The 24,435-nt window shown below is 42.7% G+C and overlaps 2 protein-coding genes across 3 annotated transcripts in view; one reads left to right on the forward strand and one right to left on the reverse strand.

The window, feature by feature from the left end:
- Window positions 1-13,206, reverse strand: part of ttll11 (tubulin tyrosine ligase-like family, member 11) — a 40,520-nt gene extending 27,314 nt beyond the window's left edge. The window contains exons 1-3 of one of the 2 annotated variants that reach the window (XM_052521332.1): window positions 13,075-13,206; window positions 4,232-4,331; window positions 2,459-2,592 (exon numbers count right to left, since the gene is read on the reverse strand). In XM_052521332.1, coding sequence (XP_052377292.1) covers window positions 2,459-2,590 — 132 coding nt within the window. In that variant the 5' untranslated portion in view covers window positions 2,591-2,592; window positions 4,232-4,331; window positions 13,075-13,206. Of the gene's footprint in view, window positions 1-2,458; window positions 2,593-4,231; window positions 4,332-11,929 lie in introns of both variants that reach the window. The other variant, XM_052521331.1, reaches the window with a different exon arrangement.
- A 4,831-nt stretch (window positions 13,207-18,037) lies between these two features.
- The window catches only part of LOC118385411 (G protein-coupled receptor kinase 5-like), a 31,674-nt gene continuing 25,276 nt past the window's right edge, over window positions 18,038-24,435 (forward strand). The window contains exon 1 of the mRNA XM_035772535.1: window positions 18,038-18,417. Coding sequence (XP_035628428.1) covers window positions 18,366-18,417 — 52 coding nt within the window. The 5' untranslated portion in view covers window positions 18,038-18,365. The remainder of the gene's footprint in view (window positions 18,418-24,435) is intronic.

The following is a 24,435-nucleotide window of genomic DNA, read 5'->3' on the forward strand; positions in this document are numbered from 1 at the left end:
TTCAGCCAAATGCATCAAAACTCATTGGACGGCGCTCCACAGCGCAGATGTACATTTTTTAAAAACATTTTTACTTTTATTTAACTAGGCAAGTCAGTTAAGAACAAATTCTTATGTTCAATGACGGCCTACTGGGTTAACTGGTCCTTCTGTAGCTCAGTTGGTAGAGCATGGCGCTTGTAACGCCAGGGTAGTGGGTTCAATTCCCGGGACCACCCATACGTAGAATGTATGCACACATGACTGTAAGTCGCTTTGGATAAAAGCGTCTGCTAAATGGCATATATTATTATATATATTAACTGCCTTGTTCAGGGGCAGAACGACAAGATTTTTACCTTGTCAGCTCGGGGATTCGATCTTGCAACCTTTCGGTTACAGGTCCAACGCTCTAACCACTAGTCTACCTGCCGCCCCAATGACCCCCCAAAGCACACTGCAAAAGCAACCCAATACTTTAAAGCAAAGAAGTGGAATGTTCTGCAATGACCAAGTCAATCACCCGACCTGAATCCAATTGAGCATGCATTTCACTTGCTGAAGGCAAAACTCCACAAGAACAAGCAGGAACTGACGACAGCAGAGGTAAAGGCCCTGGCAGAGCATCACCAGGGCTGAAACCCAGCATCTGGTGATGTCTATGGGTTCCAGACTTCAGACAGTCATTGACTGCAAAGGATTTGCAGCCAAGAATTAACTCGTGATTCGCTTGGTTTGTCCAATTACCTTTTAAGACCCTACAATTGGGGGCCATGTATAAAAATGGTCGTAATTCCTGCACCGTTCATGCAATAATTTTGACAAAACCATTCAATTAAAGATCAAAGTCTACACTTTCACCACGCATCTTGATTGTTTCCTTTCAAATCCATTGTGGGGGAGAACGGAGCCAAAATGATGCACATTGTGTCACTGTCAACTGACATTGGTGCCAATGCTGAGGCTTCAATATGGAGACAGGAGGACTGTGTATGTGAGGTGTGTGTGTGTTTATATATGTACGAGTACATGGGAGCATTAGAGTATGTGTGTGTGTGTGTGTTTAACACAGCAGGAGCTGTGTGTGGTACAGTATGTGTGTGTGTGGTATGCTGTGATATGGTAGGGACCAGGGTGTGTCACAGCCTGTTAGAGAGCGTGTCATTCACTATTAGCAGCTGCTGCTGGCTCTCTCTGTGCTAAACTGCTTAGCCATGCCCTGTTCGCACTGAGCACGCACAGAACAGATCCACTGTCCCTGCCAATTACCCCAGAAGTGTGTGTGTTAGTGTACATGTGTGTGTGTGGAATACACAAAAGGCCTGTGCACCACTAGTTTGCATGAAATCATTGGACGCAAAACTGTGCCATAGGAGTTAAGACACTGTCTGGATTGCCATTTTCGACAGATGGGTTAGCGGTACATTGCCAAACTGTGCCAAAGAAAGTTAACTAAGAATAGTAAAACCTCATCATTGACTCAGAGATGCCAGCGAGCACTTACACTATTTTACAACATCCAATTAAGGTCAAGAGCTCAGCCTTGTGACTGGATGCCCTGGGGAGTGAATGTCCCTGGTCCACTATGGGAAGGGAAGTAGAGTCTTACAGTGCCAGTGTTTCCCCTATTTTAATTTAGCAGGGGCGGGGCGCCAGTGCTAAATCGTTGCCGCCACAAAAAAAAGATTAATGATAAGAATATATACTCAGTTTATTAGGTACACCAATCTAGTACCGGGTCAGACCCACCCTTTGCCTCTGGAACAGCCTGAATTCTTCGGGGCATGGAAACTTTGCTTAATTAGTATTAAGGGACCTAACGTATGCTAGGACAACATTGACTGATACTGGAACCAGCGCGCCAGGCACAGACGATCATACCATGCTCAACGTCTCTTAGGTCACTCGTTTTGCCCGTTCAAACGTTCAATCGAACAGTAACTGAATGCCTCGATGCCCGCTTTATATAACAAGCCACGGCCTGTGGGAGAAAACCATTTTCGTGAATGGGGTGGTGTACCTAATAAACAGTCCACGGAGTGTATATACTGTATGTTTTTATATATAATTTGGAGGATGGTAAAACGTTCAGTGTAAACTTAAACTACTAAAACCAGATATAAAGTATGCAGAAATGATAATGCTATATATATTTTTTTTAATAGGATCATCTTTGAGAACTAATAATCACCAACAAAAAAAAAAAACACGAGTCAGGGAGAATCAAACATTCTCAGTGTCATGGCATGGGGCCCCCGTTGATTTTATCATTTTTTTGTCACTTAGATATAAGAACACGGCATAAGCCATGGCAAAATGTGTAGAATTGCAAGAAATTTGCTTTAAAACCGAGGGCCTCTAAAACCCACACCAACTTTGCCACCGGGAAACACTGAACGCAGCTGAAAACAGAGGTGGGGAGACAGGCATTTACACAGGCAGCTCAATTCTAATCTCTTGCCCAATTATTGTCCTGTACCTGTGTGGAGAAGAGCTGGTACTCCTCGGGCAGGATCCAGGAGCGGGGGTAGAAGTTGTACTCCTCAGGGAACAGCTCCTGCATGGTCCTTACAGCTCGGGTCAGGTTGATCTTCCTCAGCATCTCAATCATACCTACAGAACAATTCTCAGATGGTCAGATGGCCTCTAAGTTAAAAGGTTCCCTACATGACCAAAAGTATCTGGACACTTGCTCGTCGAACATCTCATTCCAAAATCATGGGCATTAAGGCCAGGCACTTATTTTGGGCAATTAGGCTCTCAATCGGCATTCCAATTCATCCCAAATGTGTTTGATGGGGTTGAGGTCAGGGCTCTGTACAAACCAGTCAAGTTCTTCCACACCGATCTCGGAAAATCATGTATGTATGGACCTCACTTTGTGCACAGGTGCATTTTCATGCAGAAACAGGAAAGGGCCTTTCCCAAACTTTCCACAAAGTTGGAAGCCATTGTATGTCATTGTATGCTGTAGCGTTAAGATTTCCTGTCACTGGAACCTAGCCTGAACCATGAGAAATAGCCCAAGACCATTATTCCTCCTCCACCAAACTTTACAGTTGGTACTATGCGTTGGGGAAGATAGCGTTCTCCTGGCATGCGCCAAACCCAGATTCGTCCATCGGACTGCCAGATGGTGAAGCGTGATTTATGACTACAGAGAATGCGTTTCCACTGTTCCAGAGTCCAAATGGTGGTGAGTTTTGGTGATTTTTGGCTTGTTTGTGGCTGCTCGGCCATTGAAATCCAAGATCCCGAAGAAACAGTTATTGTGCTGACGTTGTTTCCAGGGGCAGTTTGGAACTCAGTAGCGAGTGTTGCAACTGAAGACAGACGATTTTTACACGCTACGTGCTTCGGCACTCGGTGGTCCTGTTCTGTGAGCTTGTGTGGCCTACCACTTTGCAACAGAGCCATTGTTGCTCCTAGACGTTTCCACTTTATAATAACAGCACTTACAGTTGACCGGGGCAGCTCTAGCAGGGCCGAAATTTGACAAAATGACTTGTTGGAAAAGTGGCATCCTATGACAGTGCCACGTTGAAAGTCACTGAGCTCTTCAGTAAGGCCATTCTACTGCCAATGTTTGTCTACGGAGATTGCATTGCTGTGTGCTTGATTTTATACACCTGTCAGCAACAGGTGTAGCTGAAATAGCCCGAATCCACTAACTTGAAGGGGTGTCCACATACTTTTATATATATAGTGTATATTGAGAGGTAGAAGATAAGAGAGAAACAGATAGGTGTAAAAGAGGTCATTTGGTGAACCACATTCAGGTGATAAGCAACCTTGCCCAAGACCTGAAGACTTGGCTAAGATCTTACAACAACAACAAAAGGTTCTAAAAGGGTGGCTGTCTCCTTAGGACAACCCTTTTAAGTTCCAGGTAGAACCCTTTTGGGTTCCAGGTAGAACCCTCTGTCGAAAGGGTTCTACACTGAACCCAAAAGGGTTCTACAGACATTACAATAAATCAGTAATACTTGGTTATTACCTTGGCATGACAAGGCATTAACAAAGCTGGGCTTAGCAAGGCTCACAAAGCAGGATGCATGCCAAAAACCTGCCTGACAACAGTGTTTCCCACTATAACATTATAGGACTGACCAATACATTTTTAGTTCAAAGAGGCTCTGGATGTTGAATTGGGAAACTGGAAAATCATCTGTGGGAAACACTGTGACAACATACAAAATGGTGCCCGGCATCTCCCATAGGTTCTTTCCATAAATAGAGGGGATCAGTCTACCTGGGAACTTGTTGACCTGTCCAGAGATGATGTTGTCATTGTCATGGAAAGAGACACCATGCCAGTAGATGTCACAGGCAGACCGTCTACCCACAGGGAACTGTAAAAGGAAGAAGAGCCATGTTAGAGGATGGGGTTTTGATGAGGCCATTTGATTTGTTATGAATAAGATAAATCATTTCAGGCCAAGGAGTAGGGGGTGGCCCTTCCAGTGACACTAGGAGACAGAGCTTATCCTCCCAGTGGGTAAAGTGAATGAGACTTGCAATCCGGTGTTAGCTAATCATATACTGTAAGTCTCTGTTGAGGAGGAGCCCTGGCAGGGGGGGGATGACATGATTTCAACAACCCCCTGCTGGGGCCTGGCCCTGGACCACTGACACCTTCCTGTTAACCCTTCACACACAGAGAGACCCATGGTGTCACCAGCGGTGGCAACATACTGTCACATCAGACAGAAAATGTGGGTTATTGTCTGGAATCTACCTTTATGACGGTTAAAAGGTTAGGGAATCTCACAACTCCACACATCGTATTTCTATCTGCGATGTTCTGAAATATCCTCATTGGACCCAAGGTGGCCCTTGAAGAAAAACGACTTGGATTTCAGATGTGAACACGTGATCTTCCGTGAGGTCGACGTGGTAACACGCAAAGCAACGTGATAACACGAAACATGTGAAACATGAAAATCGTGATTTTTTCCCACACGTGAAGTCCTTTAGTTTCTCTCTGTTTGGGGAGCTACATGCCAGGGGAGGTGTAGGACCATCCCGTGGTGAGAAACTGAATAAAGAAAGAAAGAGTGCGAGACAAAAACATGCATGACAGTCAAAGCCTGCTATAAATACGATCTCATAGATTTCAATGTTTAACCACCCCTTAATCTTATCAGCCAATTGGGTCACATTCATTTGGGCAGTATCTAGTGGAGGAGGGGGAAGAGAGGACGGGAATAGCCCCATCTGTGAGTGCATTCCAGAACTTAATCTAACACACTAACACACACACACACACACACACACACACACACAAAAGGGTCACTTGTGGACATTGCGTGATTTGAGTGAATAATGAACAATTCTAGTTCTTCTGGCACCGTCCCACAGTTCAGAAGAGGACATGAGCTCATCTCCTTACCATTCAATCATAATTGGCTAAGAGACATTGGCATGAATTAGCAGACTTGTCTTGGCAAGCCTGATCATTCCTCCCGATCCAGCCTGGTAAGGTTGCCTGGCAGTGGGCACGTAACAGTTTTATAACAAGATCTGTACTCTGCCTGTCAACCCGTCGCCTCACTATTCTTTCACATCATACTAAAGTTGGAGTTGTTAGGCGAGCTATCCATGTCAACAACGCTACACGTGGCCGAATATGCCAAGCGGTTAAGTCATCCCTTGGCACATGTGGCCATGTATGGTGCTGTTGGTAGAGGGCAAGTGAGAGACAGGCAGGTTTAAAAGAGGTGATTTGGTGAACCACGTTCAGGTGATTGGTAACCTTGCCCAAGACCTGAAGACTTGCCTACACTCTTAGAGGGGAAAGTCTCCATCGGACACCCTTTTTTGGTTCCAGGACAACCCTTTTTTGGTTCCAGGACAACCCTTTTTTGGTTCCAGGACAACCCTTTTTTGGTTCCAGGACAACCCATTTTTTGGTTCCAGGACAACCCTTTTTTGGTTCCAGGACAACCCTTTTTTGGTTCCAGGACAACCCTTTTTGGTTCCACAGAAAGACAGTAGGTTAGGCTAAAATATTTTTTTATTTTAATCCAGAAAAGGTTAATGATGACAGCCTACTGTCTTTCAAAATAAAATTAAAAAAAATCAACCTCACTTGGCAAGTAGTAGAAAACAAAGATAATCTGTCAGATCTAAATTAAAACAGACATTATCCTCCCTATTTCAAGTGACGTTTGACTTTCCCTCTTTCTCCGTCTCAATCTGACTCTTTCCTGTGCAGCTCCCTGAGGGGAATATAATCATATTGGATTATCAGAGATTACTCTCTAATCATTTCCTACCGTTAAGAGAAGGCCATATGCTGAAAGGTCAGCAGGCAGAGATGCCTCTGGGGCTTCAAAAGTGCTGTGCCAACAAAACCACCCGGTTAGACAGCAGCCAGAATGTTAGGCCGAGTTCACTGACACATTATGGCCAAGCCTTATAGGCTACACTAACTCAGTGAGCAAACCATGATTAGGACCCTGCCCAGGGCCTATTATAGTGCTATAATCTAATGAACAAAATGCCTTTAGTGACAGTCAATGATACAGAGGGCTTGTTCCCCCATAGCAGAGCCAGGCTTTGGACAGTTTCTCTCATGCAGGCTGAAGCTACTCTACACAAGACTAGCCTACGCCTGGGGAATAACACTAGTGTCGGTGGTCCTCATCCTAAAAATAAATACATTTAAAAAAATAAAAAATAATAATTAACTCAGGAAATGGATAGCAGCGAGTGGGTGTAGTGAGCGACTGAGGGTAATGTCTAACGACAGATGACAGTAAGGGTGGGTCATCTGCAGTGGAGCATGGATCAATAACAACCATAGAGTGTGGGAGTAGTGTCGGAAATGAGAGGAGAGATGGGTCACTTTCTCTCTGCCGTCGATCAATACATTTAGGCTTAGCGGGAAGACGGTGCGATTCTCCCACTGTGCATCTCGTCTTTCGGGCCTAGCCCACATCGTTTCAGTATACGTCGAGGCGATGCACCGCAAGCATATCCAATGTCATGTTAGGCTACTGGCAAAACTCAAATCCGCATGTCCCTTACTGGTTATCAGTGAAAAGCGGAGTTGAGAACCAGAGCCATACAGTAGATGGCTCTGGAATCAACTAACGAGCCCGGCTTCCTGCCGTAGGAAGGAATGGGGGAATTAGATGTCATTATTGTAATGTAATTATTGTAATTGAATATGGAGGGAGGAACCGCTCTCCGAGTTCACATATGGGTGAAAATCTTCAAAGACCTACTCAGATAATAAATGACATTAGATAATCAAATCGTTCCAAGTTCCTCCTCTCCATACACCTGGCTTTAGTCTACTAAAGGTCAAAGTGTCAAACATGTTACGCTGAATATTCTCCTGCCACTGAAAGGTAGGTGGGCCTTGATATACTTTCCTACCTAAACTAGTGTGATTCCTTACGAAACTAAAATAAAAAAAATATACCATGATTTGGGGGATTTTCACAAAATGTAATCCATAGAACGGAAGGATTATTGACACATATCTTAAAACATAATTGAGAAATACATTTATGACATGTTGGCCTTACCAAAGCCTCTATCATGAAAATATGTAAATATATATACACTGCTCAAAAAAATAAAGGGAACACTAAAATAACTCATCCTAGATCTGAATGAATGAAATATTCTTATTAAATACTTTTTTCTTTACATAGTTGATTGTGCTGACAACAAAATCACAAAAATTATCAATGGAAATCAAATGTATCAACCCATGGAGGTCTGGATTTGGAGTCACACTCAAAATTAAAGTGGAAAACCACACTACAGGCTGATCCAACTTTGATGTAATGTCCTTAAAACAAGTCAAAATGAGGCTCAGTAGTGTGTGTGGCCTCCACGTGCCTGTATGACCTCCCTACAATGCCTGGGCATGCTCCTGATGAGGTGGCGGATGGTCTCCTGAGGGATCTCCTCCCAGACCTGGACTAAAGCATCCGCAACTCCTGGACAGTCTGTGGTGCAAAGTGGTGGATGGAGCGAGACATGATGTCCCAGATGTGCTCAATTGGATTCAGGTCTGGGGAACGGGCGGGCCAGTCCATAGCATCAATGCCTTCCTCTTGCAGGAACTGCTGACACACTCCAGCCACATGAGGTCTAGCATTGTCTTGCATTAGGAGGAACCCAGGGCCAACCGCACCAGCATATGGTCTCACAAGGGGTGAGACCACATTGTACAAATACGTCACAATGCTGTCGACACCTTGGGGAAACGACAGAAAGTCTAAGCTCATTCGTGACCCATACACAGCCATATAAGGAGACATTGGAACACAGCGCATTCAAAATCTGGGGCACTTCCTGTATGAAATTTCATCTTGGTTTCACCTGTAGCATTAGTTCTGTGGCACTCACAGACAATATCTTTGCAATTTTGGAAATGTCAGAGTGTTTTCTTTCCAAAGCTGTCAATTATATGCATAGTCGAGCATCTTTTCGTGACAAAATATCTTGTTTAAAATGGGAACGTTTTTTTATCCATAAATTAAAAGAGCGCCCCCTATATCCAAGAAGTTAAAACTTAATATGTGGAATTTATTTCCTTCTTAAATGGTTTGAGCCAATCAGTTGTGTTGTGACAAGGTAGGGGTGGTATACAGAAGATATACTTTCTTGGTAAAAGACCAAGTCCATCTTATGGCAAGAACAGCTCAAACAAGAAAAGAGAAACAAACAGTCCATAATTACTTTAAAAGACATGAAGGAGAAGAACTTTGAACGTTTCTTCAAGTGCATTCGCAAAAACAATCAAGTGCTACGATGAAACTGGCTCTCATGAGGACCGCCACAGGAAAGGAAACCCCAGAGTTACCTCTGCTGCAGAGGATACGTTCATTAGTCACCAGTCTTAGAAATTGCAACCCAAATAAATGCTTCAGAGTTAAAGTAACAGACACATCTCAACATCAACTGTTCAGAGGAGACTGCGTGAATCAGGCCTTCGTGGTTGAATTGCTGCAAAGAAATCATTACTAAAGGGCACCAATAATAAGAAGAGACTTGCTTGGGCCAAGAAATATAAGCGATGGACATTAGACCGGTACAAATCTGTCCTTTGGTCTGATGAGTTCAAATTTGAGATTTTTGGTCCCAACCGCCATGTCTTTGTGAGACGCAGAGTCGGTGAACGGATGATCTCTGCATGTGTGGTCCCCACCGTGAAGCATGGAGGAGGAGGTGTGATGGTGCTTTACTAGTGACACTGTCTGTGATTTATTTAGAATTCAAGGGACAGTTGAATTCTAAAGCATGGCTACCACAGCATTCTGCAGCAATACGCCATCCTATCTGGTTTTGTGCTTAGCGGGACTATCATTTGTTTTTCAACAGGACAATAACAGGACACCTCCAGGCTGTGTAAGGGATATATGACCAAGAAGGAGTGATGGAGTGCTGCATCAGATGACCTGGCCTCCACAATCACTCGACCTCAACCCAATTGAGATGGTTTGGGATGAGTTGGACAGCAGAGTGAAGGAAAAGCAGCCAACAAGTGCTCAGCATATGTGGGAACTCCTTCAAGACTGTTGGAAAAGCATTGAAGCCGGTTGAGAGAATGCCAAGAGAGCGCAAAGCTGTCGAAGGCAAAGGGTGGCTTTGAAGAATCTCAAATATAAACTATATTTTGATTTGTGTAACACGTGTGTTATTTCATAGGTTTGATGTCTTCACTATTATTCTACAACGTAGAAAATAGTCATAAAAAAAAGAAAACCCTTGAATGAGTAGGTCTCTAAACATTTGACTGGTCCTGTATCTCAACAATCCTTCCTCCGAAAGGACCCTAAAATATGAATAGAAATTTGTGAAAATCGTTTTGTTCTGTTCTATTTGTGAGAAATCACTCACCACACCTCAGCACTGCATGCCTCAAACCTCTTTTCAGACTGACAGGGGATCAGTTACGCCCTTGACTACGGTATGTTAAAAGGTGCATCTGTCAGAACAAAGGGTAATGTATAGGGCCTCCGTCTACAAACGTTTTGAAACCAGATCAGATGGTGCCGAGGCGGACTTGGAACGGATTACGTTTCTACGCATGACGGTCATCCGTGGTGATCGTAAAAGAGAGTTGTTTACCTCTCACAAACTCCTCTGGGTCTCATGTATAATGAACCACGCCGTTGATAATGGCTTAAGGCAGGTATTAATTCTGTCACATTCGATGCCTGTAGGGCCGAACAGATGGAGCTCGCCTGGCGACGTGAGGAGACCCGTATCAATTAGCCATCTCATAAATGTATTAGAAGACATTGCTTGCCATTAAGCACAACTTTCAGACGGCACGCACCCAGGTGCAGGCTGTGTAACCGTATACGGGACTTGGAGCGGTCAGGCCAGTGTGAAAGGGTTAACAGAGGCCGTGTGACCTCATCAATGTGTTGTAGGACACTGTCAATCAACACTTTAACATTGAAGGCCTTCTATGCTATTCTTTGAGGGACAAAAGACTACGAACAGATTAAAACTGTTGATGCAACAAAGATTACTGGGGTGTATAGTGGTAGCTGCTATACCGGTTATAACATTGTTGTTCCTTTATATAGTCGCTGTAGTAATTTACGCTGTTCTGTATTATTACGCAAGCGGAATAAGCGTCAGTCCTACAGTAAACTGGAGTCGTGCACCCCTGATAGATGAAGGCCACTCACGGCCGGCCCGCTCATTTAGGCAGATTGACGCGGGCGGCCTTTTCTGAGGCGACCTGCCCAACAACTTGAAAAGAAAAGGCGAGCTGCACACTCCAGGAGCTCAGATGCAAGACGTCTTCGTCAGGGTATACGACTGCCCGACAACAACACATAAAACCTCACATAATTCTGCCCCAAAAACAATGACAATTTGCTTCATCCGGTGGCATAAACAGGGTTTTTTTTTAGGTTGAGTGTTGATGTCGCCCTGTGATAAGCAGTGGCCACTTAGTCAAAATATGTTGCGTGTCCATTCCCAGCGTGTCTCTCCAGGGTGCTGTTGGATTTGACTGGTGCTGTATGTCAATAATCCATCCTCCGATCGGAGCCTAAATATGGATAGAAATGTGTCAAAATCCCCCTGACACCATTCCACTCATTCCGCCCCAGCCATTACCACAAGCCCGTCCTCCCCAATTAAAAAGGTGCCACCAACCTCCTGTGATGGTCATTCATACAATTCCATTGAGGGCTGACATGGTAAACTACACCCCAGTAAACACGAGACAATGTCTTTTTGGATGTTTCTTTTGTTTGGTCTTGTCCAGATGTCGTCCTTTTTGGTGGATTACAAACGGTAGGCTTACCACGTAGATGGGCATTCATCCAATTCAATTTCAGCTAACACTGGTAGGCTACACCACAGTAAGCACAGGCCGACGCCGGCTGGATGCTTTTTTTTTTTTTGGGTGCAGTCCGGACCGGCGTTGATTTCCACATCCACAGATATTTTGTTTTTGGTCCGGACCAAATCTGAACCAATTATAGATGTCTATATTTGGTTCAGATTTGGTCAGGTCTGGACCAGCCTTGATTTGGCCCAAAACATAGAGGTCTATAAATGACATCTTTTCAACTTTCATTCAGAACCTAAAAATTACCTAGTTTCAACTTCCGGAAAATAAGTATTATTCAACTTCCGGAAGATGCCATCTCAACGTCCTGGAAAATATGTACTAAACGTACGGAAAATACTATATTTTCACCTTTCATTCAGAACCTAAATTGAACGCAACTTCAACATCTGAACAATACGTATTTTAGACTTATTTTCAATGTCATTTAGCTTACTGGGATTATACTAGTTTTACAGGGGCCACAGTCTTTGGTCTCAACGAGGGCGGCGGAATGGCAAGGACCGGCCCAGGGGCTTCTGAACTCCCTAACTTAAGCACAGAGGCCATCTTGACTATCTATAGCCTACATTTTGTCAATAAATATGAATCAATGAAACAAGCACTTACCTCTTTCCATTTGAGCTGCCTGATGCTGAGCTTCAGTGCCTCCAAAGAGGTTTTGGCTTTGAACGTGTCCACGGTGACTGGCTTCCTCCTCTTCGCAACTTTGTTGGCGTCCTCTTTGTTGTGTAGGCCCACTTTGATGTCTTCCGGCAGGTGGACAGGAACAGTGTTCCCATTTGTTTCCGTCTTCCCCTGCAGCATCTTCCCAGTCCCTTTGATTTGAAGCGTCTGCTGCTCATTGTCTTTTCGATTCACAGGTTTCCCCGAATTGGCATTGGAAGCTACTATTGTCCCTTGCAGTGCAGGGACTGAATCCTGCTTGGTGCCGGTGTTCTTCTCATCTTTGCCCAGTTTGCTCCTACTTTTACTCTGATTCCTGCAAGTGACAGAGGTCTTGGGTGGTTCCCTCTGGGCTGCGGGGGTACAACTAGCCGGGATTGGGGAGACAGATGCGGGCGGGGATGCCACCAGCACCTCATCCTCGATCATATCTGCCTCCTCCTTCTCCACACCCTCGCCGGATGATTTCATTTGTTCGAGTTGAACCTTCACTTTTACATAATGATCACTCATTATACGAATAAATACCACAAGGCAGGGCTCGGCAATAACGCACAGCCCGAAAATTATGTGTGAGCCAATGACAAACAGAATTTTGCATAGCTGTCCAGTCACACGCTAGCTACAGTGTAACCACTCGTGGACCAGCTTGCCTAACGTTGCAACGGTGCCGACAGTTCAGCTAGACTACAGATGATTCAGTGAAACCGCCCATGGACAGAGCCCATGTCAGCTGTCACCGTTAAATTGCCTAGTAGCTAGCCAAGTAAGGCTTTAAACTAGGCTGTTGTATGTGAGGTTTGGGCAAAATCTTCCCACGAGATATAGCTAACGTTAGCGAGCTAGACACTTTATTTCATCCCCGGAAAGCAAATGTTTGCTTAGGTTGCGATAGCTGGCTATCATTATTCAATCACTGAGTAGAGTCAATTGCAGGGCTAGCAGGCTAGCTAACACCAGTGGACATTGCTGGCTTGACTGCCTCACACCGCTAGCTTGCACCTAGCGAACAGTAACACATCAGTTGTCTTTTGTGTCATCCACAGAATCCAATTTCGCCATTTAATCTACAGATTGTATCGAGTTACCTTTCAAATGCATTGATAGCAAGTGAATATCGTCCGATCATCGGGACTAGACTGTCGTGCGGCAGATGTGCCCCTGCCTGGCTGTCACTGTGCCTTGGTCGGCGGAAGAGTCATTTTGGCAACAATTGCGCAAGGCCAGCAGCACAAATGATGACGTCACTTCGCATGGAAAGGTTGAAACCTTCAAAATAAAAGCCCGCATTTCAAAACATTGCAAATGTGAATATCTCAATGAAAAGATATTACATTTGAACTAATGTCCATTTTTATTGTGGATTTTTATTGTTTTATAAGGATAAGGGATTGATGGAAACAACTATGCTTCCCCTACAAAAAATGAACACCACTATCGAACAATACAATGTTCAGACTGCTATGTTCACAATATTGGGCTGTAGAGAAAGACTATTTTATGTGCAGAGGAAAAGTTGGGTTGGGTATACTCAGTAGGGCCTGTAGAATACCCAGCAGCACTTTCTAGTTCACTGACTACATTCACTGCAATATAGGCATACTATAGGCATATATTATAGGCACATAAATTACATATTTGCTTATAGAGAAACAAATATCCCATGTGTCGAAGTAAACGTGGCGTTGGGATTAATCAGTAGGGTCTGTAGAATATATACAGGACCAGGCAAAAGTTTGGACACATCTACTCATTCAAGGGTTTTTCTATATTTGTACTATTTTCTACATTGTAGAATAATAGTGAAGACATCAATACTATGAAATAACACGTATGGAGTCATGTAGTAACCAAAAAAGTGTTAAACAAATTCAAATGTATTTAATATGAGAGATTACTCTATACTCCTCTATAAACTGGTCATCTCTGTATACCCGTCGCAAGACCCACTGGTTGATGCTTATTTATAAAACCCTATTAGGTGTCACTCCCCCCTTGTTCCCCTCTGAGAAACCCAATTGAGATGGTTTGGGATGAGTTGGACTGCAGAGTGAAGGAGAAGCAGCCATTAAGGGCTCAGCATGTGTGGGAACTCCTTCAAGACTGTTGGAAAAGCAGTTCTCGTGAAGCTGGTTGAGAGAATTGCAAGAGTGTACAAAGCTGTTATCAAGGCAAAGGGTGGCTACTTTGAAGAATCTCAAATCTCAAATATATTTGGATTTGTTTAACACTTTTTTGGTTATTACATGATTCCATATGTGTTATTTCATAGGTTTGATGTCTTCACTATTATTCTGCAATGTAGAAAATAGTCACACACAAAAAAAAGTTTGAATGAGTAGCTGTGTCCAAACTTTTGACTGGTACTGTATAAGGTGTTATTTCTTGGGGGACTGTGGTATAAATACCCAGCTGCACTTTATACTGCACCCACTACATTCACTGTAATACACTATAGGCCTATAAATTGCATAGTAGGAAGTGCTGCTGGGATTTACACAACAGTCCCACAACAAATAACACCATATTTAGATTCCACAGACCCTACTGAGTATTCTCAATTGCACTTTTACCTCGGCATGTAGAATAGTTTTTTCTCTATAAGCCAATTATGTTAAAGGGTTCCAAAGGGGTTCTACGGTGATCCCCATAAGAGAACCCTTTTTGGTTCCAGGTCAAACTATTTTGGCTTCCAGGTAGAACCCTCTGTAGAATGGGTTCTACCTGCAACCAAAAGGGTTCTACCTGGAACCAAAAATGGTTCTTCAAAAGGGTTCTCCTGTGGGGACAGCCGAAGAACCATTTTAGTTTCTAAATAGCACCTTTTTTTCTAAGAGTCTAGTGTAGGCTTATTGCATCGCAAGTGAATGGAGTGTGTGTGGAGTAGAAAGTGCTGCTGGGTTTTTAGACCTCAATCCCCCATGAAATAGCACAATATATAGATGATACAGACCCGACTGAGTATTCCCAACCCCAATTTTGCCTCGGCACATAGAATAGTCGTTTCTAATGGCATTGCATGCTGTAACGTTAAGGTTTCCCTTCACTGGAAGTAAGCGGCCGAGCCCCAAACATGAAAAACAACCCTAGACCATTATTCCTCCTCCACCAAACTTTGCATTTGGCACTATGCATCCGGGCAGGTAGCATTCTCCTGGCTTCTGCCAAACCCAGATTTGTCCGTCAGACTACTGTTTCCACTGCTCCAGAGTCCAATGGCAGCGGTCTTTACCCCACTCCAGCCGACGCTTGGCGTTGCGCATGGTGATCTTAGGTTTGTGTGCGGCTGCTCAGCCATGGAAACCCATTTCATGAATCTCCAGATGAACAGTTATTGTGCTGACATTGAGGCAGTTTGGAGGCAGTTTGGAACTTGGTAGTGAGTGCTGCAACCGAGGACAGGCGATTTTTACGCGTTACCCATTTCAGCACACTGCGGTCCGGTTCTGTCATCTTGTGTGGCCTATCACTTTGTGGACGAGCCTTTATTGCTGCTAGATGTAATAACAGCATTTACAGTTGACCGGGGCAGCTCTAGAAGGGAAAGGTGGCATCCTATGACTGTGCCACATTGAAAGACACGGAACTCTTCAGTAAGGCCGTTCTACTGACAATTTTTGTCTATGGAGATTTCATGGCGGTGTGCTCGATTTCATACACCTGTCAGCAACAGGTGTGGCTGAAATAGCCGAATCCACTCATTTGAATGGGTGTCCACATACTTCTGTACATAATGGGTATTAATTTTATTCAAATTGTATTTCTTTAAATATAGCCTACACAATAGATTTTAACATACCAGTATTGGTGTGTAAACCTTCTAAAGAAATGCTGGTATAAATAATACAATATAAAAAATAAAAGTACATCAAATTATCCATTTATTTTTCCGAAGGTGGTTCCAAACGCAACTCTTATTTTGAAAAGGAATGCACCATTGTGCTGCCAGCATGATATCCCGCTTCAAGGAGAACGATCATCCCATTTTGTTGTACGGTGGACATCGCCTGTGTTTTGATCCCCTTGACAACGCAACTGACGGAAGAGTTTGAGGGACAAAACAGCTGACAAGCTGGCAGTGCAGTAGTTATATTACTAACAGAGGACGTGCTTTCTCTATTTTAGGTACATTTATCTACTGTTTCTCCGATATGCTGCCAATATTGTATTTCTAACAACACTCCCTCTACGCGGAAGGTGTGGTGAGGTATTAGTGGTTGTGAAGGTTGCACAAGTACCTGTATTGTGCCCACCCTTAAGAAAAAATATTGCAGTCTGACTAGTGTAGTATAACTGCAGAAAACACCACGTCCAAAATAACCGTTTTTTTTACCAAAATTTAACTGCCTGTAACTCGGGCCCTGAAGCAAGGATATGCATATTATTGATACCATTTGAAAGGAAACACGTTGAAGTTTGCAGAAATGTGAAATTCATGTAGGAGAATATAACACATTAGATCTGGTAAAAGATAATACAAAAAAAATATGCGTTTTCTTTTTGTTCCATTATCTTTGAAATGCAAGAGAAACGTCACAATGCATTATTTCAGGTTAGGCGCAATTTCAATTTTGGTCACTAGATGGCAGCAGTGTATTTGCAAAGTTTTAGACTGATCCAATGAACCATTACATATCTGTTCAAAATGTTGTGTCAAGTCTGCCCAAATGTGCCTAATTGGTTTATTGATACATTTTCAAGTTCATAACTGTGCACTCTCCTCAAACAATAGCATGGTATTCTTTCACTGTAATAGCTATTATAAATTGAACAGTGTAGTTAGATTACCAATCACTTAAGCTTTCTGCACCTAACAGATATGTCTATGTACTGGGAAATGTTCTTGTTACCTACAACCTCATGCATCCTGTAGAGAATAACTGCAGTTCAACTGCAGTACACTTTTATCATTTTTTCATGGCTTGCCTTTGGCAGCAACTTAGGGTACTAGGGGCTAACTAGCCCCCCTAAGAACAATGTCTAATTTCTGACACAAAAAAAAGCACATTTTGGAGAGAAAAAAATGTGGATGTGGATGAAGATCATGCTTAGGCGAATAAACTACAAAGGGAAATAAATGTTTTTGTTATTTCATGGGGGGTGCCAGTTACCCCGGGTACTACGGCAGAAGATTATGGCATAGGGTTTCACACAAGTGTGTTAAAATCCATTTAATCAGTTTTTATTTCGAAATGATTTAGTAAGTAATACCTAAAAGCTAAATCTAGTTGTCCTATTTGAATTATTTAAATTAAATGTGGGGGATAAATGGTGTTGCACATGGCACCATTAATATCCACACTATGGGGAGATTTGATGTAAAGTCCCTCTTTTTAACTCACATGCACATTCATTTTCTTTGTTCTTTCTGTGCTGTTCCTTTTCCATACAATCCATTATGTACAATTGCACTAAATCTCAGCAGTCTTAAAAAAGGCCATTCAGGACCACAAGGTTTTCAATTGTTGTTTTTAATTCATGAAAAATATTAAGTTGGAATGGAATGGAATATAACCAATAACCAATATACCAATATAACCAATAACCAATAACATTAAATAACATTGGAATATAACACTTAATAACAATAACTAACTAATTCAGTGTAACATTGATGTGGCAACTCTCTTATGCTCTGCTATTGCACCATCCTAGGTCACAAATAAAGCTATCCCCAGTCAAATTGGAGCACAACTCATGAGCCCACCTTCTGCACTGCTCAAGCCTAATCCAGCCCCCACCTGTGACTGAAAACAGGGGGAGAGATGCCAATTGAAAAGTTCCCTCTTAAAACCATAGCTAGCTATATAACATAAAATGCTGTGTAAATTAGCTAAAAGTGGATTACTTATCTTAAGGCTTTTCTACTGTTATATTTGAAAAATCATTATATAAATATCTATGGAAGTTGTGACGAAACAGAGGAAAAGTTTTGTTGAGCAAGAGCAGTGGCAGCCAGGGAAATTGTTGGGGAAAGAATTTGGTGACATCTTGTGGTCTTAATGTGATTTACGGGGGGCACTTACCCCACCCTTTGTACCCTACCTGTGATGCCGCTGCCGGTGCACCTGTATTCGTTTGGTCGGTTACTGTAGGCCTAAGCTCTGACAGATCGAACGCTTTAGCCCAGCCTACTTTATCCCACTTTTGAAACAAGTTTATGTTAGGGTAGGGTAGGCTACTGCGTTTTTAGATCGGTAATTGGTTAAGAAACACTTTCCCATTTTATGGAATCTATCTCCGCATGAGAACGAGAACCAGGCTATGCGCGTCATCAGTAGAATGGATGGTAGTTAAATCTGTCATTGCAGACGGATGGTTTGAATAAGGTAAAGGAGAGAAAAACGAAAGTTGTTCCAGTCCGCATCACTCTGGAACAATGGAAATAGATAGTATGGCGGCAAACAGCGCACTCATCAGTGCCAGGGAAGGTAAGAAATATATAGGAAAAACTACTTCTTCCATTACCATATAGAAGCAAGAAAACATTTTCTTCAGGAAAACGTTTTTTCTTCTAGTTGTCACTTGTCAACATGTCTGTCTTTATGCATTCGTTTTATTTAACCATGGAAGTCAGTAATGATGCGTCTACAGTTAGTTGTACAGTATATTCGTTTAAGAAGTTTAGAAAAACATAGCCTATTTACACCTCCGTTACAATGCTGTGTTGCCACATATGAGTAGGGGGGTTACAGTAGGGCTACAGGCAGTTACGATTTTAGCATGTATTTCTTGGTGGGGTAAATTAAAAACGTTTTTTTTTTTGCCAGCAAAGCCACTACACAACACTAAACAATACATTCATCGCACTATAAAGGTGACCACAAACTGTTAGGGCATGCATAAAGCTGTCCCAACAGCAGAGTTTTCTTTTCAACACGATGAAGTGAAGGAGCCTTGTCTGGCAGCGAAACAGTTCATTCAGACTCATTACACTGCCTTTAAAAAAAAGCATAGCTGATATGGCTTACTTGTTTAAACAAATGTGGTTTCTACTGACAATTCAGATGTACAAACCCTGGCATAAGGGAATGACGAGTGGAAAAGAGCCCATCCATAATTTCGAATTAAGCCATTATAATGAGCGAACTAGGACAGACGTAGTCAACGTAACTATTTGACCAGAACTTTTGAAATGTACAGTGACAGAACTCAGAATATGGACAGTTCTAGAATATGAACAGTTCTTACATTTTTCTCCCTGTACACCAAGTCAGAACCGTAGAATAAATCAAATCAAACTTTGTCACATGCGCCAAATATAAAAGCCGATTAATCGGAATGGCCGATTAATTAGGGCCGATTTCAAGTTTTCATAACAATCGGCAAATCGGCGCCCAAAAATACAGATTTCCGATTGTTATGAAAACTTGAAATCGGCCCTAATTAATTCCGATTAATCGGTCGACCTCTGCTTGTAAGTAAGAATTTCACGGTAAGGTCTACAGCTTTTGTATTTGGCGCCATGTGACAAAGTTTGATTTGATTTATTCTACGGTTCTGACTTTTTAAAATTTCTTTAAAAAAACAAACCTTTATTTAACTAGGCAAGTCAGTTAAGAACACATTCTTATTTTCAATGACGGCCTAGTAACGGTGGGTTAAATGCCTTGTTCAGGGGCAGAACAACAGATTTTCACCTTGTCAGCTCGGGGGATCCTCTCTCTCATTGCACTCCACAAGGAGACTGCCTGTTATGCGAATGCAGTAAGCCAAGGTAAGTTGTTAGCTAGCATTAAACTTATCTTATAAAAAACAATCAATCATAATCACTAGTTAACTACACATGGTTGATGATATTACTAGATATTATCTAGCGTGTCCTGCGTTGCATATAATCTGACTGAGCATACAAGCATACAAGTATCTAAGTATCTGACTGAGCGGTGGTAGGCAGAAGCAGGCGCGTAAACATTCATTCAAACTGCACTTTCGTGCGTTTTGACAGCAGCTCTTCGTTGTGCGTCAAGCATTGCACTGTTTATGACTTCAAGCTTATCAACTCCCAAGATGAGGCTCGTGTAACCGAAGTGAAATGGCTAGCTAGTTAGCGCGCGCTAATTGTCGTTGTGTTGCTGGTTCAAGCAAAGGGAGGAGCGAGGAAAGGGACGGAAGCAGTGGGGCAAAAAAGTATTTAGTCAGCCACCAATTGTGCAAGTTCTCCCACTTAAAAATATGAGAGAGGCCTGTAATTTTCATCATAGGTACACTTCAATTAAGACATACAAAATGAGAGAGAAAAAATCCAGAAAATCACATCGTAGGATTTTTTATGAATTTATTTGCAAATTATGGTGGAAAATAAGTATTTGGTCACCTACAAACAAGCAAGATTTCTGGCTCTCACAGACCTGTAACTTCTTCTGATGGCACCTGTTTGAACTTGTTATCAGTATAAAAGACACCTGTCCACAACCTCAAACAGTCACACTCCAAACTCCACTGTGGCCAAGACCAAACAGCTGTCAAAGGACAAAGTATGTAGGATGCCAGAGAGATATGTATACCGTAGTTAAGAAAGTAATACCTAGTGTATGTTGTGTAGTAAGCTTGTTAGTAAGCCCATGTGCCTCACCCTAATCATTTGGTCTGTTTTCACCAACGCGGTATTGTAAACACATTGTTTGTGGCCGGTGTGCTGCTTTGACAGTGCTACTGATAGTAGTGGTGGTGTTTGGCTTGTACGTGCAAATTCAGCACACACAACCTTCTATAATAGAATTGTGTTTTTTGGCCTGTCAAATGAAAATCTTATTTAACGTGTCAAATCCTGTTATATGACGTGTATCCTTTTCGACACACAAAGATCCAAACGGCGTTCAATGTGTCTCACCCTAATAATTTAGTCTGTTTTCACCTCTTAATTTCACCTAATGTTCTGACTTGGTGGTGCACGTGTAGCCTATAACATGTTTTAGAGAAATGTAATCATCGAATATTGTAAGAGCTTTCAATGTCTGTTTATAGGCCCCCTTTATTTATCGTACGGTTCTGACCTGTTGTACAGGGAGTACACTGTAAGAACGGCCCATGTTCTGAATTCTATCGCTGTACATTTCAAAACTGCTGAACAAATAGTTATATTGACTACGTCCGTCTTGCTTGTCGTCCCCTTATGCCATAGTTTGTACATCTCAATTGTCAGTAGAAAGCACATTTGTTTAAGCAAGTCAGCCATGTTTTTTTTAAAGGCAGTAAATGAGGCAGAATGAACTGTTTCACTGCCAGACAAGGCTCTGTTGATAGCCAGGTGTAGCAGCGGTAAGGTGCTGGGACTGCTGTTGGGACTCTGCTGCTGGGCCAGTTTTATGTAGGCCCTAACAGTTTGTGGGCCCCGTTCATCACCGTTATAGTGCAATTAATGTATTGTTTAGTGTTGTTTTGTGTAGTGGCTTTGTTGGCATGCATCCCACATTTTTGGTTTGTTTTCCCCACCAAGCATAGATAATAAACAGCGAGTAGCAGTGGTGTAAAAACAAATTGGGGGGGTCAATGTAAATACTCCAGGTGGTCATTTGATTAATTTTTCAGCAGTCTTATGGCTTGGGGGCATATAAGCCTAGCCTCAAAAGACTTAATTATAACATAATAACACACAGAAATACGAGCCTTATGTCATTAATATGGTCGAATCCGGAAACTATCATCTCAAAAACAAGACATTTATTCTTTCAGTGAAATACGGAACCGTTCTGTATTTTATCTAACGGGTGGCATCCATAAGTCTAAATATTCCTGTTACATTGCACAACCTTCAATGTTATGTCATAATTACGCAAAATTAGGCGGCCCAAACTGTTGCATATACCCTGACTCTGCGTGCAATGAACTCAAGAGAAGTGACACAATTTCACATGGTTAATATTGCCTGCTAAGCTGGATTTCTTTTAGCTAAATATGCAGGTTTAAACATATATACTTGTGTATTGATTTTAAGATGGTCCTTCTGTAGCTCAGTTGGTAGAGCATGGCGCTTGTAACGCCAGGGTAGTGGGTTCGATTCCCGGGACCACCCATACGTAGAATGTATGCACACATGACTGTAAGTCGCTTTGGATAAAAGTGTCTGCTAAAAATGGCATATATAAGAAAGACATTGATGTTCATGGTTAAGTACGCATTGGTGCAACGATTGCGCTTTTGTTAAATCATCCCGTGTTTGTCAAAATTGGCTGTCTTTGTTAGGAAGAAATAGTCTTCACAGAGTTCGCAACGAGCCAGGTTAGCAGGCAATATTAACTAAATATGCAGGATTAAAAATATATACTTGTGTATTGATTTTAAGAAAGGCATTGATGTTTATGGTTAGGTACACATTGGAGCAAGACAGTCCTTTTTCGCGAATACGCACCGCATCGATTATATACAACGCAGGACACGCTAGATAAACTAGTAATATCATCAACCATGTGTAGTTAACTTGTGATTATGATTCTTGTGGGCTCTAGACAGAGGCCCGAAATCCTGACTTGGAATTCCGAGTTGGATGACTGTTCAAAATTAATTCCCGTATTTTCCCAGTCTGAGCTAGTTTTATCCGATTTCCCAGTTGTCTTGAACTCACTGAAGTCTGAGATTTCCCAGTTGCGAGTTTCCAGTTGTTTTGAACGTGGCAGAAATCATGCTGGATTAACAGCATGGCCAATGTATTAAAACTTTTCTGGCCCATGGCATTACCCCCCTTTTTTATATCCAAGTGGTAGTTATGAACTTGTCTTATCGCTGCAACTCCCCTACGGATTTCTTCTTGACACACTGCTCACTTAACCCGGAAGCCAGCAGCAACAATGTGTTGGAAGAAACACTGTCGAACTGACGACCAAAGTCAGCTTGCAGGCCACTGGCCCGCCACAAGCAGTCGCTAGAGCATGAGAAATCCCAGCCAACCCAAACCCTCTCCTAACCCGGACAACGCTGGGCCAATTGTGCGCCGCCTCATGGGTCTCCGGGTCACAGCCGGCTGAGACACACCCTGAGATCAAACCCGGGGCTGCGGTGGCGCCTCAGCACTCATTGTTGAATTTGCGATTTCCAAGTTGTTGTGTAATGTTTATGTTCAATGGCCAATAGGCACCGATATGTTTTATCTATAATTTATAGGGTTATAGGGTTGAAAAAGATTTGCCAGTAGATTGCCTACTTGATGCATGACTGCTTGTCTAGCTTGCTCGCAAAGATTTTGAAAGTGTGATGACATGGTCAGTCCAATCAAAGCCACGGTAGATATCACGTGATTTGACATAATTTTATCTGTGGCCAATGACCTTGAGTCTTCTTGGACGGGCACTTCTAATGTAGGTCTATGGCAGCACCCAAGTGGCTTGAATTTTCTAGGTCTACATTTTGCGGCGACGTGTCCCCATGAGTGACAGAACACTGAGCCAATCACGGCGCAACTAGAGAACATTACCAACCTCTACACACCATATTTTCCGCTGGCTACCCCACCACAGAAGCACTGAGTTAGGCTGAAACACCTGTGTTTTGGAGCTGCCTTACTCAAGAAAGCTAAAAGATACAAATGTTTGTATGCAGCTTTTGTAAACTGATATGTGACACGTATTAATTAATACCAAAATAACATGCAAAAAAATCTATATATTATTCGTTTTTAGTTAAACATGACCCTGAATAATACGTCGCCACTGGCTACAGGCCATGCCCTGCTTTGTGGGAGATTGCAGTGCAAACGCTTGGACACAGCTACTTATTCAAGGGTTTTTCTTTATTTGTACTATTATCTACATTGTAGAATAATAGTGAAGACATCAAAACTATGAAAAAACACATATGGAGTCATGTAGTAACCAAAATAATTGTTAAACATATCATGTTTTAGGGAAGATCCAGATGCAGACAGTGTCGAAGTAACAAAAGTGTATTACTAGAACAGGTGGCAGGCAAAACAACAGGTCAAGGGCAGGCTGAGGTCAGTAATCCCGATCAGAGTCCAAAAGGTACAGAACGGCAGTCTCAGAGTCAGGGCAGGCAGAGGTCAATAATCCAGTGTGGTGTGACAAGGTACAGAACGGCATGGTCAAAAGGCTCATGGTCAGGGCAGGCAGAATGGTCAAACCGGGAAAACAGGAACTAGAAATAGACAAGAGCAAGGGTAAACATGCTGGTAGGCTAGACGAACAAAACAAACTGGCAACAGACAAACAGAGAACACAGGTGTAAATACACTGGAGATAATGGGGAAGATGGGCGAACACCTGGAGGGGGGGTGGAGACAAGCACAAAGACAGGTGTAACAGATCAGGGTGTGACAGTAACCTCCCTCTAGGAGTGCCACCTGGCGTTCTACCTGGGCACATGAGTGGTTGACCGGGGTGCCGGCGTTGGAAATCAGTGATGAGGCCTGGGTCCAGGATGTCCCTAGCGGGGGATTCAAGACACATGAAAAGTTGGATGTATAAGGAGGGTACAGGGCAACAGAAGACGAACAG

This window comes from Oncorhynchus keta, chromosome 6, assembly GCF_023373465.1.
Source record: "Oncorhynchus keta strain PuntledgeMale-10-30-2019 chromosome 6, Oket_V2, whole genome shotgun sequence".
NCBI classification, from domain to species: Eukaryota; Metazoa; Chordata; class Actinopteri; order Salmoniformes; family Salmonidae; genus Oncorhynchus; species Oncorhynchus keta.